The sequence below is a fragment of the Carlito syrichta genome, unplaced genomic scaffold (assembly GCF_000164805.1).
Source record: "Carlito syrichta isolate Samal-C Ts95f unplaced genomic scaffold, Tarsius_syrichta-2.0.1 Scaffold82655, whole genome shotgun sequence".
Lineage (NCBI taxonomy): Eukaryota > Metazoa > Chordata > Mammalia > Primates > Tarsiidae > Carlito > Carlito syrichta.
Window position 1 is genome coordinate 68917 of NW_007026751.1, and position 20409 is coordinate 89325.

General features: G+C 39.0%; 1 protein-coding gene across 1 annotated transcript in view; it reads left to right on the forward strand.

Annotated features, from left to right (window-relative positions):
* The first annotated feature begins 6 nt into the window (after nt 1-6).
* The window catches only part of MED14 (mediator complex subunit 14), an 87745-nt gene continuing 67342 nt past the window's right edge, over nt 7-20409 (forward strand). Inside the window, exons 1-7 of the mRNA XM_008055938.2 lie at nt 7-46; nt 4838-4864; nt 7399-7504; nt 16072-16245; nt 17808-17937; nt 18373-18501; nt 18818-18925. Of these exons, the coding sequence (XP_008054129.2) occupies nt 30-46; nt 4838-4864; nt 7399-7504; nt 16072-16245; nt 17808-17937; nt 18373-18501; nt 18818-18925 (691 nt within the window). The 5' untranslated portion in view covers nt 7-29. The remainder of the gene's footprint in view (nt 47-4837; nt 4865-7398; nt 7505-16071; nt 16246-17807; nt 17938-18372; nt 18502-18817; nt 18926-20409) is intronic.

Consider the following 20409-nt stretch of genomic DNA (forward strand, 5'->3'; position numbering starts at 1 on the left):
TTCTGCTGCACCGGGCCTACTCGGAGCTCATGGTGTTGACGGACCTGTAAGTGCCGCGAAACCCCTGCCCGTTTCCCAGCCCCCCCCTTCCCGCCCAACCGACTGAGAGAGGTTTGCGCCTTCCTCTCCCCAAGAGGCTGCTGTTTTCTCCGCTGGGCTGCCTAGTGTAGAATTTCTGAACTCACGGGTTTCAGCGGAGAGGGAGGAGAAGCTTTGTATTTGGGAGTCTTTCTGGCGATGAAGCAACTGAGACTTGTTAATTTGCCTGTTAGACTTTACTGAAAATTGGAATTTTTGTCCCAATTCCCAACAGAACTCTGTTGATTTCTTCGTTGGAAGCTTTTAAACCGAAAGCCCAAGATTAGAGTTCAGGGTTTAGGAGTACATAATATTCAAGCTTAAAAAAAAATCTCAAAGACAGCAAATCTGTTTTACAGTCTCTTGACAATACATTTTAAATATAAGGTGTAATTACATCTAAATTTGAACGCAGGACATACGTCGTGTGTAAAATAATCCCAAATTTTGAATTTCGAGTTTTTTTTTTTTTTTTTTTTTTTTCTGGAACGTTTGAGAGCGTTTGGGGCATTTTGTGTAAGTAAAATATTTTTTGTAACTAGTTTGTTGTTGTTTCTTGGAGTATGAAGGATGTTTATAAATCACCTAGTTACCCATGAAATACCTTGGGGCATGGTTAAATTGTTAATCCCTTCGGAATAGGATCTGAATACACTAATGATTTTCAGTGTGTAAAGAAAAGGTATCATAACATTTTGGGACTCTTACATCTTATAATCCAGGTTCAGAAAAAGCAAATCAGAATTAGTTTTTATCTAAAGTTTTTGCCTTTTACCTATTGCAAGACATCAGATTGAAGTTATCAATTGAAATACATTAGTATGCAGATATTAGACTGTAAAGTGCATGGTAAGTTGTTACTAGAGACTTAAAATATTTGTTTGCAGCTGACAGATAATTAGAATAGGTTCCACTTCTGTAAAATATTATTCTCCCTCAATTTTGACCTACTGTACTTTAGGGGCAGAAAGAGATAGAGCTAAAGAGGACTACCCTTGGCTAATGAGAAATTTAAATAGCTGTCATGATTAGGGACTATTGTAGTGTAGTTATATACTCCTCTGTACCGTTTATTGTTGGATTTCAGAAAAAAGGTTTCGGGTATGTGAAGGTTGCCTGTGATTTATAGAGCTGTGGAAAAAGATGTTGAAAACTATCAGCGATTGTGTAATTTGCTTTTCCATAGGACATTGTAGAAATTCCTTGAATTGTGTTCTTTTTACTATTTAGGACTCAGTTTATGAAGAGAGTAGCATCTGTTTTATTGCTGTAGAATAAGTATATATTAATAGTCCCTTGCCCATTATATGATGATGATTCCAATATATGTATGTCCAGCACAGACCTCGCTGATGAATTCCAGACTCTCTATCCAGATGCTACATTTAAGTATCTAATGGTCATTTCAGCTAAGTTCAGAACCATACTCCTGATTCCACTCTTCCTCCGGGAAAACTTTCTTTGCTGTCTCACTAAGTAGTATTTCCATTTCCCCTGTTGTTACTCAGGTCAAAAAACTTGGAGTAATTTCTGGCTCCTCTTTCTTCATATCCCACACTCAAGTACATCAGCAAGTCCTGTCATCTCTGACTCCAGAATCTGACCCCTTCTCAATACTTCCAGCAAGTGTTCGACCAAGCTGCCTAATCCATCGCCCATGTTACTGCAGTAGTCTGCTCACTGGTTTCTCTACTGCTATCGTTGCCCCTTGTCCCTCCAGTTTCTTCTCCATAAAATAGCCAGGATGATCCTTTTAAAATTTCTCTGCTCAGAACCCTCCAATGGTCCCCCATCTCACTTAGATTAAAACATTTTTATAATCACCAATGTATATGGTGACCATGAAATTTATGGGCCAAACCAGGACACTTTTGAGCATGAAAGGCGCGGCTATTAATAATAATGTCAGAACAGCAGGCATAAACCAGGACTATCTTGTGCATATTAGGACATGTGGCATCTTACCTTTAAGGCTCTACGTAGTCTGTGCCTTCTCTCCCTTATCTCTTTAACTTCATTCCTAAAACTCTTCTCGCTTGTTCTGTTTTAGCCATACTACCCTTCTTGATGTTTCCTGACAGTGCCTAGTGCATTGCCACTTTGGTGCCTTTGCTCTTCCCCCATAAATCTGTATGGTTTGCTTTCTCATTTCCCTTGGGTCTTTGTTCACATATAACTTATCAGAAAGACTTTCTCTGACCACCCATAAAATAGTACTCTGCTGCTTTACTCTGTCTTTACTTGCTGCTTTATTTTTCCTCACAGCACTGATTGCCACCTGGCATTATTTGTTGTCTGTTCCCTGCCCCATGAAGACAGAGATTTTTATTTGTTTTCTACTTTTCCCAGGGTCTAGAACAATAGCTGGCACATAGGGCTTAAATAAATATTTATTTAATACATGAATGAGTGAAATTTTAGAATTATCATAAATTTGATAGAAGAAATAAGACTTAGTGTTCTATAGATAAGTAGGGTGACTGTAGTTTACATTAATTTAGTGAACATTTCCAAATAGCTAAAAGAACTAAAATGTTTCTAGTGTAGAGACAAATATTTAAGGTGATGGATATCCAAATACACTGATTTGATCCTTAAAATTATCTGAATATATTAAATTATCACATGTACTCCAAAACTGTGTACATCTTTTGTGCATCAATTTAGGAATGTACCATCAAAGTTACTGAATAGTGTATTTTTCCTTGTTCCAAGTAGAAACTGTCAGGATTAATATATTAATGCAGAGCCATTGTTCTAGAGTCTTTAGGAACACGATTACTTATTTCTGCAACATTTGATGCTTGTCTGTGAACTGTGGAAGGTAAAAAGGACAACCTTGGCAATTTAGTTGGTTTGAATTTGGTCCCAAATTTTTTAGTTTTTTGCTTCTGCTTATCTGTCTCCTCCCCCACCCCAAACATGCATGCTCTCATCCTAGAGTTTACTCTCTGCTTTGACTTTTTAGGGACTAAGTTCTACTTTTTTTATTTTTTTAAACTTCTTTTAATTAAAATCAGAAAATGCCAGGATCTCAGTCATGTAAACTTGTCTTATTGTGCTTTGATGTAAGTTTCTGTGCCTTACAAACATTTGTATTTTACAGCTTTTACCCTAAATGGTAGATTTTTTAATTCACAAAAGACTTTTAAATAGATTAAGAGGAATGCAGAAAGGGAAAGTCCTGTCCTTTGTCCCTGAAATGATACTACCTCTGACATGAGATGATCCTTTTAGGGTCTCAGACAGGTGGAGGGAGCTGGAGCAATGATTCCTGTTCTTTCTACCTCTAAAGACTCTTCCCCTTCTCTCCCTCCATAGACACACATCATTCCCAGTCTCTACCTCTCTTGAGGACAAGGGCTGTGACTTCCCACGGAGTATTCTCAGGAGCTTTGGCATGTGGATAACTTGCCAGTGGCTGCTTTTACTTGCAGTCTTCTAATGGGACCTTAGTTTCTGCCTTATTCCTCTGGTCTGCTGGCCCTTCCAGTCCCTACCTAGTTCTCTTTATCATTCTGATCACAACTTTAGTGTCTATCCCTAAGAATTCTATATACCCTAAGAATACTAACTAACTACAAACCAGAGCTCATTTTATTTTTTTTTCCATTTGGAGTCTCACTCTATCACCCAGGCTGGAGGGCAGTGGCACGCTCCCGGCCACCGCAGCCTTGACCTGCTGGGCTCTGGTGATCCTTCCTCCTCAGCCTTCCAAGTAGCTGGAACTACAGGCGTGCGTGACTACACCCGGCTAATTTTTGATTTATTGTAGAGACAAGGTCTTGCCAAGTTGCCTAGGTGGGTCTCGAACCCACGGGCTCGGGCAATCCACTCGCCTCGGCCTCCCAGAGTGCTGGGATTACAGACTGAGCCACCAAACCCAGCCAATTTTAATAGTTTCCTTTCCTTGTGCTTTGAACCTCTGGAAGTAGTTTTAGATTTTCTGGTCCTATGGCATGTGGATGGGAGAAGAAGATCTAAGTGGTTAGGTGTGTATTCAAGAACTGATTAGATATGGGGAAGGGATAAGAGTTGTTCAGGCCATTGAATCTTAGACTATGGAGATTGTAGGTTAACAGAATTTGGCAATTCAGGAGGCAGATCAGGACCTTTAAGCATTATTGGATGTGAGAGTGTAAGGATATTTATCAGAGAAGAATTTAACTTTGGTTGCTGGCTATCAATATTGGAGAACTAGCAAAAAGAAATAAAAAATTCTATTGAAGTTGTTTAAAAGTAATAAAAATTTTTTCATATAACCACCTTGCAACATCGTAATTACTGTAATACCCTTGACTGACACTGGCCCTTTTGTGTGCTTAGTTTCCAGTTTTGCCCACCATAACAAAACAGAGGGATTATTGCTTGGAAACAGGTATCCATTGGATACAGGGAGGCTGGCAACTTCTGCATCTGTGACCATTTTGGTCTTAAAAGAATATTTTCTCTGACTCTATAATATAGTGTGTTAACGTGAGACTTGGGCTTTTTAAATATTTGAGGTTCACGCAATTTTTTTCTTTTGGAGCATTTTAAATGGAGAGAAATGTTCCTTTGTTGGTTGTTTCCCCCTTGCAGACATATTGCTGGAAATCATAAATATAAAAAAGACCAGGTAGCCACATGAGCTTCTTATAGCTGTTTACTCAGTTTTTCTGAAACACGAAGGTATTTATGAATAGAGTAAAAGCAAAGACAATTATCACATTCTGATGAAGGTATGCATATACTGAATCCATTTTTTTTTTCTTCTTAGATTGCCAAGAAAATCTGATGTGGAAAGGTGAGTATGACAAATCTTTAAATCTGCCTCTTTATTGATCAATTTATGAGTATTCGTATATGGGTATGGGTAGTATAGCACTGTGGATTGGAAACCTAGGCCCAAGAGCCTAGGGCGATGGGGGAGGGGCAGAGATGATGGAGGAGGAGACAGGGTCTTGCTCTGCTACTTAGGCTGGAGTGTAGTGGTACAATCATGCCTCCCTGCAGCCTCAAACTCCAGGGCTCAAGTGATACTCCTGCCTCAGCCTCTTGAGTAGCTAGAACTACAGGTATGAGCCACCATGCTTGGCTAATTTTTAAATTTTTTGTAGAGACAGGGTCTCAACTATGTTGTCCAGGCTGGTCTCAAACACCTGATCTCAGGTGATCCTCCTGCCTTGGCCTAAAGTGCTGGGATTGGAGACTTGAGCCACTGCACCTGTCCCTTGTCCTTAATAATATGTGCTGTGAAGTTCTATACCTTTCATTCTACAAACCTTTATTGAATGAATGACCTGGTCACGTCCCAGAGGGGGATAGGAAGATATAGACGATACAGTCTGTAATAAAAGAAGCCGAGGAGCAGACTGGCTTTAGGAAGTTGGCTGCTAATTTATCATTTGCTATAGTGTTACTATTAGTATCTTTAGAGAGTTGACATTTGCCTACTGCTGTTGCTGTTTTAAAGTTGAGAAAATTTTGATTCAGTTGGAGTTTAGAGCTTAAGACTTAACGAAACACTAGGTGTTTCCATAGGCCAAAGGCACAAGATAAATTGAGGTTTTAAAGAAATCATGTGATGGAGTTTTAAATTGTGACTACAGTATAGGCTATCTTTGGCACTATGTATGTGCCCCCCCCCTTTAATACCAAGTCACTAGGGAAGTTTTTAGGATTTTTTAGTGGCAACACTCTACTACCAACTGATTTTTTTTGATAGAACTAGACTTAGATGTGGATGAGACAATTGAAGCATACCTGTGTTATGGTTTGGCTGGTCAGTATTAAAGGAAGAAAACATTAGTTGAGGGTTTGTTCTGTCCTCTCTAGGGTGGGCAGGGAAACTGGGTCTTTATAAAACCAATTCATGTTCCCTATCACTTGAGACGGCATGATATTAGAAAACCAAGTTATGATAGTTTACAAAGGGGGATGTCTCCATTGTAGTAGAGGACTGCATTTGGGAAACTCAATTAATAATATACAAATATGTTTGTTCTGGGAGAGGAGCAGAGACCTTGCATGCCTTGTAAGCCATTGCTGAGTTAGAGTGACAGTACTGAGGCTCCTGACCCTGAGTGGTTTCCAGATCTTAATGTATGTACATTTAACATTTCTGCTGTGTCTCAGTCTTGTCCATTATACTCTGCTTGCTTTATCTCTTGTGTTCCTTCGCAAACACTGGCAGAGTCATAATTGTGCCGTTGATTCTTCTCCTTGTAGTACTACTAATCATGTCGCTAACTGATCTTTAAGGAAGCCTTTCAGATTGTTTGTGGGCTACATATACTTTCAATAGAAGCTAGACCCTGTAGCCTTCAGCCAGGATTTTACTTCAGCAGAAACTTTTACTTTGGTGTATTACATCATGGTGGTGTTATCAGCAAGATGCAGAGATGTGGATTGGATCTGTAGGTCATTGAACAGCTGTACTAAGATTAATTGGTCAGAGTTCACTTGGAGGGAAGTTGGTGTCCTGCCTGGGTCCTGTCATCAGTACTGGCCTGTTGAAAATTTTTTCAGTGTTTTAAGGTAAATCATGAAAAGTATGATTATCAGTTTTTTAGTTGCTATGAAGTTGAGAGGTCTAAGCCAACACAGTGATTGACAACATAAAGCTTCTAGTAAAGCTTTGGGGACTTTATGAGGAGATGATAAAAGTACTGATGAGTGTTGTGGGGAAAGCATAGTGGATATAGCATGAAAATAGATATGGACAGGCTTTCCTTTTATTTTTAGTATTCAACATACTTTCTTTAACTTTGCATGGATAATTTTTAACGTATCTACGTTTGTCATTGAAATTAGTTTGGTAAAGAGTTGCATAGTTATTTAATTCATTTTTAAAAATCATGCTGTTGCAAAAGGGAAATGAGCCCTTGCTTTTTTAGAAAGGACACAGTTTCAAGCTTTGATAAAAATCTATTTCAAGTCCCTTCTCTTAGCAAAAGGGTTGCTAATTATTCACTAATTAGATTACTCCTAATTTCCATTAGGAAATTTATAATTCATAACTCCTAGTTTGGTCCCCCTGTGAGCAGTTAACTTCCACTGCTATATATCTATGAATTTGGTGTGTTTTAGTAAACAACTTTTATTACAATTTAAAAATGTGATTCACTGCTAAAACATTTTATTGGGGTTTATTCTGAAGTGACAAAGTATATGCAGATGGTGTACAAAATTAAATAATTCATATTTAGATAAATATTTTAGGCAGTTCATTTTGTTATAGTGGTTATAAACAAAGATTGATTTATTTTTAGCTCAGATGAAAAAAGTTGTGAAATACTCCTAATATGTTGGTTTATTACGACTTGTTTTATTTTATAGGAAAATAGAAATAGTGCAGTTTGCTAGCCGGACACGCCAACTCTTCGTTCGATTATTAGCTTTAGTAAAATGGGCTAATAATGCTGGCAAAGTGGAAAAATGTGCGGTGAGTTAAACTTCTTATTTTATGTTGTATAAAATGACTTAAAATGTTACAATAGACAGCTTTTATACATGCTGATTTGAGTGACATCACTTATGTGGGTAATCATATTTCTGTATGATAATGTATAATATATGTCTGTGGGAACTTAGTATTTGTTGATGGACACCTGATCAGATAGAAGAATAGGAGATATCTGGAGATATAATTACACTAGGAGACTTTTAAACATGAGACTGGAACTAACAGGGAAATGGTTAGCTTACATTTGTACAGTTCCTTCAAATTTGCAAGGTTCTTCCTTATATCTTGCTTATTAATTCTTGACAGTCTTCTGAGAATGGTTGAGTTGGTATTTTTTTTGAGTTTTACAGATGAGGAAATGATAAGGTTTTAGAAGTTACATTACTTTTTCAATTCACCAAGCTGATAACAGCATTTTTCTGTTTGTTTATTCATCTCCTAATTCTCCAAACCTCTATTGAGCACAGGTTATAGAGCACAGAGGATAGAGACTAGAATAAGGTGCAGTCCTTGCCTTTGAGAAGCTTGCAGTCTTTTGACTGTTGAATTACTCTTTTGAATGTAAAGAAGTGACATGCAATGAAGTATACCAAAAAATGCTAAAATCATTCTCCCCCCAAAAATGTTTTATGCTATGTTCAAAGAAGCATTAAGGAGGAAAAACTTCAATAGAGATCTTGTGTTAGATCATTGAGTTTATAACTTAGGGATGATGGTGTGGTGTTAATAGATTATACATTATTACTCTTGTTTTGCGTCAATCACTTTTTTTTTCTTGAGTTGGAGTCTCACTCCTTCACTTAGGCTGGGGTGCAGTGGCACACATGCTCACGGCCACCCTATCGTCAACCTTCTGGGCTCCATCGATCCTTCCGTCTCAGCCTTCTGAGTAGCCAGAACTACAGACGCGCAGTACCACACCCGGCTATTTTTTATTTTATTGTAGAGACGAGGTCTCGCCAAGTTGCCCGGGCTGGTCTCGAACCCGTGGGCTCAGGCAATCCACTCTCCTCGGCCTCCCAAAGTGCTGGGATTATAGGCTGAGCCACCGAACCTGGCCTGCTTCAGCCACTTCTAATGAGGAGAATGAAGTTCTTATTGGAAAGGATAGAGTAATTGTTATGCAATGAATAAAATCCTGTGATAATAAAAGCATTTACTTATTTTTATTGAGGCCTGCTCTCCAGGTCCAGCTCTACAAGGCCAAGTAAACTTCCAGCCACTGTTATATTGGGGAAGATGGAGGAAAGTGGGGGAGATTCTCTAAGTAAGCTTGAGATTGATGCTGATATTCCTATTTTTACTCAATTGCAATGGCATTTAAGGTTTTTGTCAATTTTCATAGGTTAGAGCAGAAAAACAACTTTACATTGGTTGAATTCTATTCAAGTGATATAAAAAAAAAAAATTTTTTTTTTTTTGAGTCGGAGTCTCACTCTGTCGCCCAGACTGGAGTGCAGTGGCCGCTCCCGGCCACCGCAGCCTCGACCTGCTGGCTCCGGCGATCCTTCCGCCTCAGCCTTCCAAGTAGCTGGAACTGCAGGCGCGCGCTACCATGTCTGGCTAATTTTTGATTTATTGTAGAGATGAGGTCTGGCCAAGTTGCCTGGGCGGGTCTCGAACCCACGGGCTCAGGCAATCCACTCACCTCGGTCTCCCAAAGTGCTGGGATTACAGGCTGAGCCACCTAGCCCGGCCCCAAAAAATCTTTTATCTGACTTCCTGTATATGTTAAAATTAGCAGCTACCCAATATAGAGGTATCATTAATTTATTTTTAATCCTCTGGCAAGCTAAATTGAAAATATTCTTATGGTAATTTTTATATTTGCAAGTCTGTGGGGGTTTGCCTATTCCATAAAATTCTGCTTTAGAAAGAAATCTATAACACAATTGTGTTTCTGCCCATGATTTTCCTGAGATCTCACCTCAATTTTAACCTGCTGCTTTTGCTTCACTTCTGTTGCACGAGGTTCCCTTATCATTAGACATAGAGCTTATTTGTGGCAGTTGACAGAGTGAAAGGAGAAAAGAGGTTATAAAGAACTTGAGAATTTTAAATTCTAGAATACAGATTCTGTTTTTTGAAACTTAAAAATAAAACCTGATTTTCACTGAAGTTAATGCTCAATTCCAGCCCTAGCAGCTAAACCATTGGCAAGGCTGAAAGAATTCTATAAGACTCGTCCAGCCACATATCTTCTGTTGCTAGGAGTAAGCTAATATCATCATTCTATATAATATTGATCTAAGATTTGTTTAGGGGGAGAATATTTTATACCATATATTAGATTTTCCTTATGGGGGGGCAAGTTTCCATTTATTCATCTGCTGTTGTCTGTTGATATGATTGGGAAATTAAAGTTTGTAAACAGTCTTTTGTACATTGTAAGCTATCAGAGAATAGTTTTTGTTAGAAATATTAATAAATAGGCTTATTCCAAGTGTATGTGTCAGAAAGTTTACAATGTACTTCAGTGCTTTGGAAATTCGAGCACCCAGTTTAATGAATTTATTTTGGCTGAAGTAAGAAGCATGGTGTGGTATTTCTGAAAATGTTTACATTTTTTGTGATGTTAGGTGTTGCTGAAGTATAGCAAAGCCAGGTGTTCACTTTTTTCCAAATCTAGTGTTAAATTCCTAATTATACCATGGGTATGTAAATTACCTGTTTGATAGTACTGAGTTGGGCTTCATAACATAATATCAAACAAAATATAAAACTGTTTTGATATTGAGCCATATTTTACTCGTCTTTCATGGTATGACATTTTTCTGTTCATTTTCTGGATTGGCTGTTCTAAAAATCATATTCTGGATAGAGCCTTATATTAAACTTATATGAAGTTTAAGCATTTTTTTGAGTTGGAGTCTCACTGTCGCCCAGACTGGAGTGCAGTGGCATGCTCCCGGCCACTGTAGCCTCAACCTGCTGGGCTCCGGTGATCCTTCTGCCTCAGCCTTCCAAGTAGCTGGAACTATAGATGTGTGCTACCAAGCCTGGCTAAGCATTTTTGTTTTGTGAATGTAGATACAAATGCATTTATGTCAGGGATACAGTTCATCAGCAGAAGTTAGAGGATTGTTCATGTTTTAACACTTCTGTTCTAAACCTAATAATTATTTAACTAGTTTTATTACAGGTTCTTTATAGATAATGATCTTTAGCCATGCTTGACATATGATTGTGTAAAACCACAGTTAGTAGAACTCTGACTAATGATAAAACTGACTATAGTGTTTTGTCTAAGAAAAAGAAAATATCTCCCTTATTCTCCTAGAGTGTTTTTTTTTTCAGTAGCTGTATTGAGACATATACCGTACTATTCACCCATTTAAAGTGTACATTTTGGTGGTTTTTATTATATTCACAGTCAATTGTAGAACTTTTTAATGACCTCAAGAAGAAAACCTGTACTCTTTAGCTATCACCCCCTAGCTCTCTAGCGCTAAGCAGCCACTAATCTACTTTCTGTCTCAGTAGATTTTCCTATTCTGAATACTTCATATAAATTAATGATATAATGTGTTCTTTTTTGACTGACTTCTTTGACTTAGCATAATATTTTCAAGGTTCATTCATGTTGTAGCATATTTCTTTTTTTGTTTTTTGAGTTGCAGTCTCACTCTTTACCAGCCTGGGTGAGCATCGACCTGCTGGTCTCTGGCAATCCTTCTGCCTCAGAAGGATTCTAAGTAGCCGGAACTACATGCCCAGTTAATTTTAAAAATTTATTGTAGAGTTGAGATCTTGCCAAGTTGCCTGGGCTGGTCTTGAACCCGCAGGCTCAGGCAATCCACTCGCCTCAGCCTCCCAAAGTACTGGGATTACAGGCTGAGCCACTGAGCCTGGACTGTAGCATATTTCAATATTTCATTCCTTTCTATGGCTGAATTGCATGGATATACTATATTTTGTTTTTCTGTTCATCAGTTAATAGGCATTTGAGTTGTTTCCAGTTTTTGGCTATTATGAATAATGCCATAAATAGTCATGTCTAAGTTTCTGTGTGGACACATATGTTGATTTCTCTTGAGTATATACCTAGAAGTGGAGTGGCTAGGTCATGTGATAATTCTGTATTTAATCATTTGAGGGCACTACCAGTCTGTTTTTCAGAGTGACTGTACCATCCAGCCAGCAGTGTATGAAAGTTCTGATTTCTCCACATTTATGGCAATACATGTTATCTGACTTCTTGAGTCTAGCCATCCTAATAGGGGTGAAGTGGTATCTCATTGGTTTTAATTTGCATTTTCCTGATGACTAGTGATGGTGAGCATCCTTTCATGTGCTTATTAGCCATTTGTATATCTTCCTTAGAAAAATGTTCATTCAATATTAAATTCTGAAGAAGATAACTATTAATCATTTTAATAGCTGGTATTCGAATACTTAAAGGAACATGATCATTAGACACCTACAAGGATTCATTAGTAAGTTACTCAAAACTAAAGTTTTATCTTTATTAGTTAGATTTCTAAGTCAAAGGAATATAGCTGAAGGTAGTGTATTTCGAGTTCAGTGAAGTAGTTTATAGAGTGTTTCATTAATTACCCATGTTTAAGTGGAGTGATGGGGGCTGGGTAAATTGTGATGCCCCAATAGGGTTGATGCATATCTTCCTGGAGGAAGGTATTTGGTACTTTATCTCGACTTGTGTCTGATTAGCAGTTTCTATACTGCGACCTGTGTGAAGGGAGACTTGCAATGGCCTAAATCTGAGTAAAAACCAGATCAGAAGTTGAGAGTGTGTTAGTGGTGTCATGGCTGCTAATAAGTTAGTATTAATGGCATTGATCGAAATCCATTGCACTAGTTATAGGAGGTAGCATTTCTAGTGGGCTGTGCTGTATACTGGGTCTAAGAGTTAGAGGAAACTTTTTTTGCTGGGGTTGGGATTTCAGCTTCTCTGATTATTGACTATCTGTTTTTGGGACAAATGTCTTAACCTAAGCCTCAATTTTCTCATCTCTAAGGTGGTAATAATTATCTGAAGGTTTTTCAGAATTTCTAGAGTTGTGAAAATCAAAATGTGTGGAAATACTAAGAAAATGTAGAGCATAGTGTTTGTGAGATATGGTATTAATTCTAGATACTATGTTTTAAGTTGCCCATTGACAACCTGTTTGAAGGACATGAGAGAGGAGACTTTAAGATTGTTCTAGTCTGGGCATGGTGGCTCACTCCTGAAATCCCAGCACTTTGGGAGACATAGGTGAGAGGATTGCCTGAACTCAGGGGTTTAAGACCAGCCTGGACAACTTGTTGAGACTGCGACTCTACAGTAAACCAAAGAATTAGCTGGGCATGGTGGCTAACACCTGTAGTTTCAGCTACTAGGGAGGCTGAGGCAGAAGGATTGCCTGAGTCCAGCAGGTCAAGGCTGCAGTGACCATGAGCATGCCACTGCACTCTAGCCTGGGCAACAAAGTGAGACTCTGACTCAAAAAACAAAGCAAAACCCCAAAACAACAACAAAAAATTGTTCTATAATAGAAGAAAAATGTCTCAAGGAGGTAGTTTTTAGCTCTGTGATGAGCTCTGTTAGTTTAGGCATCCTGCTGTGAACAGTCGTTTTGCAGTACTTTGAGTAGAAAACTGATGGAAAGAATTTCTGTATTGGGCACGAAGTTGGCCTCATAATCTCATAATGGACACCGTTTTTTAGTGTTTCCTATGCTCTAGGCATTGTTCTAAAGGTTTTATATGCATTAACTCTTTAAAAATTTTAATTGATATACCATAGTTGTACATATTTTGGGGGTACAAGTGATATTTTGTACATGTAATATGTAATGTAACGATCAAATCAGTATACTTGGAATACCCATCACCTCAAACACTACTATAATTTCCCTACTGTACTGTCAATACTAGAACTTATTCCTTCTATCTGTTTTTATTCCAACTTTTCTTTGTCCTCCTATCCTCTCTTCCCTTCTTTCCCTTTGGAAGCCACCATTCTACGTTCTACCTTCATGAGATCCACTTTTTTAGCTCCCACATATGAGAGAAAACATGTAATATTTGTCTTTCTGTGCTTAGCTTATTTCACATAACATAATGACCTCCAGCTCCATTTATGTTGCTGAAAATGACAAGATTTCATTCTTATTTAATGATTGAATAGTTTTCCATTGTGTATATTTGCCACAAATTATTTATTCATCTGTTGATGGATCCTTGAGTTGATTCCATATCTTGGCTGTGTGAACAGTGCTGAAGAAAACTTGGGAGTAAAGATACCTCTTTGGTATACTGGTTTTATTTCTTTTGGATACATACCCAGTAGTGGGAGTGCTGGATTGTATAATAGTTATGCTTTTAGTTTTTTGAGGAACCTCCATACTGTTTTCCATAATGGCTGTACTATTGTACATTTCCACCAATAGTATACAAGTGTTTCTTTTTCCCTGCATCCTTACCAGCATTTTTTTTTTTTTTTGAGTTGGAGTCTCACTCTGTTGCCCAGACTGGAGTGCAGTGGCCGCTCCCGGCTACTGCAGCCATGACCTGCTGGACTCTGGCGATCCTTCCACCTCAGCATTCCAAGTAGCTGGAATTACAGACGCGCGCTACCACGCCCGGCTAATTTTTTGATTTATTGTAGAGATGAGGTCTCACCAAGTTGCCCAGGCGGGTCTCGAACCCGCGGGCTCAGGCAATCCACTCACCTCTGCCTCCCAAGGCGCGGGATTACAGGCTGAGCCACTGAGCCCGGCTCAGCATTTGTTAATTTTTGTCTTTTTGATAATAGCCATTTTAACTGGAGTGAGATGATATCTCATTGTGGTGGTTTTTGGGGCTTTTTGTTTGTTTGTCAGGATCTCATTCTATTGCCTAGGCTGAAGTGCATGATTATGGCTCACTGCAGCCTCATACTCCTAGGCTCAAGCAGTATTCTTGCATCAGCCTCCCAAATAGCTGGGACAACAGATATGCACCACTATGCCCGGCTATTTATTTTTATTTTATTTTGATAGAAATGAAGGCTCTCTATGTTGCCATGGCTGGTCTTGAACTTCTAGGCTCAAGTGATCCTCCTACCTCCACCTCCCAAAGCTGGAATTACAGGAATGAGCCACCGAACCTGGCCCCTCATTGTTTTGATTTACATTTCCCTGATGATTAGTGATGTTAGGAATTTTTTTTTATATACCTATTGGTCATTTGTATCTTCTTGGGAGAAGAAGCCATTCAAGGTTTTTGTCCGTTTTTTAAATTGAGTTATTTGGTTTTTTTACTGTTGAGTTCCTTAAATATTCTGGTTATTAGTCCTTTGTTGGATGAATAGTTTGCACATGTTTTCTCCCATTCTGTAGACTATCTCTTCACTCTGTTGTTTCTTTTGCTGTGCAGAAGCTTTTCAGTTTGCAATAATCTCATTTGTCTCTATTTACTTTTGTTGCCTGTGCTTTTTAGGTCTTACCCCAAAAGGCTTTGCCTAGACCAATGTCCTGTCTCGTTTCCCCAATGTTTTCTACTAGTAGTTTCATAGTTTCAGGTCTTTTTTTTTTTCTTTTTGAGTTGGAGTCTCACTCTGTCACCCAGACCAGAGTGCAGTGGCCGCTCCCGGCCACCGCAGCCTCGACCTGCTGGGCTCCGGCGATCCTTCCGCCTCAGCCTTCCAAGTAGCCGGAATTACAGGCATGCGCTACCACGCCCGGCTGATTTTTTTTTTTTATTTATTGTAGAGATGAGGTCTCGCTGCCCAGGCGGGTCTCGAACCCGTGGGCTCAGGCAATCCACTCACCTCAGCCTCCCAAAGGCGCGGGATTACAGGCTGAGCCACCGAGCCCGGCTGTTTCGGGTCTTATATTTAAGTCTAATCCATTTTGAGTTGATGTTTGTGTATGGTTAAAGATTAGGATTTAGTTTTCTTCTGCTTACAGATACCCATTTTCCTAGCACCATTTATTAAGGAGGCTGTCTGTTTCCTGGTGTATTTTCTTGGCACTTTTGTCACAAATGAGTTGGCTGTAAGTGTGTGAATTTATTTCTGGGTTTTCTATTGTGTTCCATTGGTTATATGCATTAAATTAATCATGAGAACTTTTTGAGGTTGGGAATCATTATCATCTCCATTTTTCACTTGAAGAAAACTGAGGCACAGAGAAAGTGATGTGCCCAAAGTTATAGGGCTAGTAAGTAGCAGAGTTAAAATTGAGACCAAGGCAAACTAGGTCCAGGAGTCCATGCTTATAACTACTTCATTACTAACCAACTCTGGAAGTCTGTAGAATAAAATGCATTTATTCTGTTTACTTTTTCTAACTTCTGATATGTATGTATAATGTTAAGGATGCAGAAATGAATTAGAAACATTTTACTTAAAGTGGCAGAAAATTACTATTTTTAATGCCAAATACAAATGTATTAAATATTTCTTATTCAAATTACTGAAAGAGTTTTTAAGGAACTATTTTGAAGTATGGAAAATCTATATGCTCCTTGAAGTTTGCTTTGGAATAATTAAATGATATTTAATATGAAAAGCAGATAGTTTTCAAGGAAGCTGAATACATTTACTCTTTACTTTAAAGATGATCTCCAGCTTTTTAGATCAGCAAGCTATCCTGTTTGTGGACACCGCTGACCGCCTGGCCTCATTAGCTAGAGATGCTCTGGTCCATGCACGCCTGCCTAGTTTTGCCATCCCATATGCCATTGATGTACTAACTACTGGATCTTACCCACGGCTGCCAACCTGCATTAGGGTAAGTGCTTTGTTCATGTGTTCCTAAAAGTGAAAGGCTTTGGCATTGAATTCTACCATATTATTATTTTATTTTATTTTATTTTTGGTTGGAGTCTCACTCTGTCACCCAGACTGGAGTGCAGTGGGCACTTCCAGCCATTGCAGCCTCGACCTGCTGGGCTCCGGCGATCCTTCCGCCTCAGCCATCCAGGTAGCTGGAATTACAGGCGTGCACTACCACACCTGGCTAATTTTTTGATTTATTGTAGAGATGAGGTCTTGCCAAGTTGCCCAGGCGGGTCTCGAACCCGCGGGTTCAGGCAATCCACTCACCTCAGCCTCCCAAAGCGCAGGATTACAGGCTGCGTCACCGAGCCCGGCTTCTACCATATTATTAAGCATATTTTAAAAATAAATGTCCTTATATTTGTTTGTTCTTTATAACTAGAAAAACTTTTTTTTTTTTTTTTTTGAGTTGGAGTCCCACTCGGTAGCCCAGACTGGAGTGCAGTGGCCGCTCCCGGCCACCGCAGCCTCGACCTGCTGGGCTCTGGTGATCCTTCCGCGTCAGCCTTCCAAGTAGCCGGAATTATAGGCATACGCTACCATGCCCAGCTGATTTTTTTTTTTAATTTTTATTGTAGAGATGAGGTCTCGCTGCCCAGGTGGGTCTCGAACCCGCGGGCTCAGGCAATCCACTCGCCTCAGCCTCCCAAAGGCGCGGGATTACAGGCTGAGCCACTGAACCTGGCTTAAAAAAACTTTTTGAAATAAATTGGGACCAGAATATGAGTAGGTATCAAAATAGGTGAATCTTTTTTTTTGGGGGGGTAGAGGTGAGCAGATGTTCACACCTAACTCAACGTCTGTTTCAGATATGAAAATGCTGCATGCTAGTTGCTTTTTGGAAGTGCTTTAAAAATTTGTTGTTGTGATAGTTTATAGACTTGGTGCCATATTGTATTTTATACTTTTAAGAACTGGTAGAAGTCATAGAATGATATTAAGTTGGTTCATGAATGGAGTATGAAGAAGATCATATGTATTATGATCTTAGTTAAATTACTGATGAAGGCCGGGCTCAGTGGCTCAGCCTGTCGTCACGCGCTTTGGGAGGCTGAGGTGACTGAATTGCCTGAGCCCGCGGGTTCAAGACTTCCCTGGGCAACTTGGCGAGACCTCATCTCTACAATAAAAAATCAAAAATTAGCCGGGCTTGGTAGCGCATGCCTGTAGTTCCAGCTACTTGGAAGGCTGAGGCGGAAGGATCGCCGGAGCCCAGCAGTTCGAGGCTGTGGTGGCCAGGAGTGTGCCACTGCACTCCAGTCTGGGCAACAGAGTGAGACTCCAACTCAAAAAAATAAATAAACGAATGAATAAAAATAAATTACTAGTGAAATCAGTAGTGCTCTAATGGGTGATAGTAATGGTACTGTTATTGGATATAGACTGCAGAAATGAGTGTTGGGATTTTCTTGGGTAAAGTAAGAAAGCATTGTATAAAGACAGACATAGGTTAAAAAATATATCCCTTATGTCCCTCTTTGTACGTTATTTTAAAGTCACTTAAATTTTTTGTAGGATAAAATTATTCCTCCAGACCCAATTACCAAAATTGAAAAACAAGCCACACTTCATCAGCTGAATCAGATTCTTAGACATCGGCTTGTAACCACAGATCTTCCTCCTCAGTTAGCAAATCTTACAGTTGGTATGTACCTGAAATTTATTGTTTTTAAGAGTTGACATGTTAGAATATTTTCATAAGCGGCCTTTTGGGTTTTATTCAAAGAAATATCTTTATGAAGTTTTGACTCACAATTTTGGTGGTGTTCTCATTTCTGACATATTTCTCTTTAGTATCTAGAAATATTAAATACTGGTATTCGAAGCTTGGGAGTGGATAAGATCACCAGGGGCTGGAGGAGAGAAGCCTCAGAGTTGAACCTCAAAAAATATTGTTTGTTTATGTTAGAAGAGTTGCCTTTGGTTTCTTGATGACCTGGGAGCTGGCTACTGCTTATTTAAGAACCCTTGATTTCTTTGAACACTTGAGAGTTCTTCAATCTAAATTTCTTACATGGAAGGTCTAGGTCAGCAAAAAGCTGCTTATTTTCTACAAAGTACACTTTTTTCCTCCTAAAAGCAAATGGCCGAGTGAAGTTTCGTGTTGAAGGAGAGTTCGAAGCCACCTTGACCGTGATGGGAGATGACCCTGATGTTCCATGGCGTCTTCTCAAGCTAGAAATTCTAGTTGAAGATAAGGAAACAGGAGGTAAATCATAAGTACTGATTTAAATCCTAAGTATTGATTTAAATGCTTGATATTTTTATATTATTGATATATTCCTGCAGAATAATAATTGTGTGAAGCAGTTTGTCCTGTAATTTGAAGTAGGTTTTGTGATAATCATAACTACCTACTGACCATGGAAGTTTCAGTGTTTCTCAGAGTATAAAGTTCTCTAGTTTTCATAGATGATTTCAGTTCTTTAAAAAAAAATTCATTGTTAATATATGCTTCCTTAGGACTATGACTCAACTTGTACACCTTTCTAATTAACTACCTTCTTTTTTCCTGCTAATGGAAGATGGGCGAGCTTTGGTTCATAGTATGCAGATCAACTTTATCCATCAGCTGGTGCAGTCTAGGCTGTTTGCTGATGAGAAACCTCTTCAGGACATGTACAACTGCCTACGTATCCTTCTGAAATTTGAGACAAGTATTTGTAAGGATCTCCCCCCCAACCCCATTTTTCATTTGTCCTTATTCCTAATCTGTAGAAACCTAACTCCCTACTGGGGAACTGGCCAGTGTGAAGGACAGTGATATATCTATAATAAAATAAGTTTAAAATAGTGTTGACTTTGCTGGTAAAACCAAAAAGTGACTAATCAGAAGTAGTACTATTTGGTGAAAAAAATAGTACCATTTGGTACTATTTATATTCTCTAAACTATGAATTAAGGGACAACATGGACCTTTTGGTTTGGTTATATTGGCTCAAAATTAAACACAGGCCAGGTGTAGTGACTCACAACTGTAATCCCAGCACTTTGGAAGGCCAAGGCGGGAGGATTGTTTCAGACTAGGAGTTTAAGATCAGCCTGGGTAACGTAGCAAGATTCCTATCTCTATAAATTTTTTTTTTTAAATTACTTGGACCTGGTGATGTACACTTATAGTACCAACTAATCTGGTGGCTGAGGTGGGTGAATCACTTGAGCCCAGAAGTTTGAGGTTGCAGTGAGCCATGATTGTGCCACTGCACTCCAATGCTCCAGCTTTGGCAACAGAGCGAGACCCTGTCTCTAAATATGTATGATGGGGGGACCCAAAAAAACCCAGAATTATTTTACAGAGGGCAGGTCCCTTGTAGTACAGGCTAGGTATTTGTTCTAGGAACCCGTCAGCGTCAGTGTATCTGCTAGTGTTGAGAGAGGCTACATTTGGCTTCAGTGAATTTTTTTTTGAGATTTTTTTTTTAAAAGATGTGGGGTACAATTCAGGATTAGGTATACAAATGTTGATTATGCAGATACCCTTGTTGATGAGGTATGCCCCTGCCTTCCATAGCAGTTTCCTTCAACTGCCAATCTCACGCCCCCTCCTCTGGCAGTTTCCATTACTGCTCATCCCTTTTATAGTGTTATGATAATTGTTCAAGGTCCACTGACGAGTGAGAACATACAGTATTCTGTTCTTTGTTTCTGTGATAGATCACTTAGTATGATCGACTCTAAAACCATCCAAGTTGCTGTGAAGTCCATATGTTTGTCCTTCTTTATGACTGCATAATATTCCATTGTGTATATGTACCATATTTTTTTAATCCCGTCCAGCTTTGATGGGCAGCATGGTTGGCTCCATGTTTTTGCTATTGTGAATAGAGCTGCAACAAACACACATGTGCAGGTATCTTTTTTTGTAGAATGATTTGAATTCCTCTGAGTATATTCCCAATAGGGGGATTGCTGGGTAATGTGGAAGGTCAATTTCTAGTTCTTTCGGAAATCACCACACTGTCTTCCAAAGAGGTTGCACTGGGTTGCCTTCCCACCAGCAGTGTAGAAGTGTTCCTTTTTCTCTGCATCCTCGCCAGCTTCTGTTGTTTGTTTTATTAATGATGGCCATTCTTACTGGTATTAGGTGGTATCTCAATGTGGTTTTGATTTGCATTTC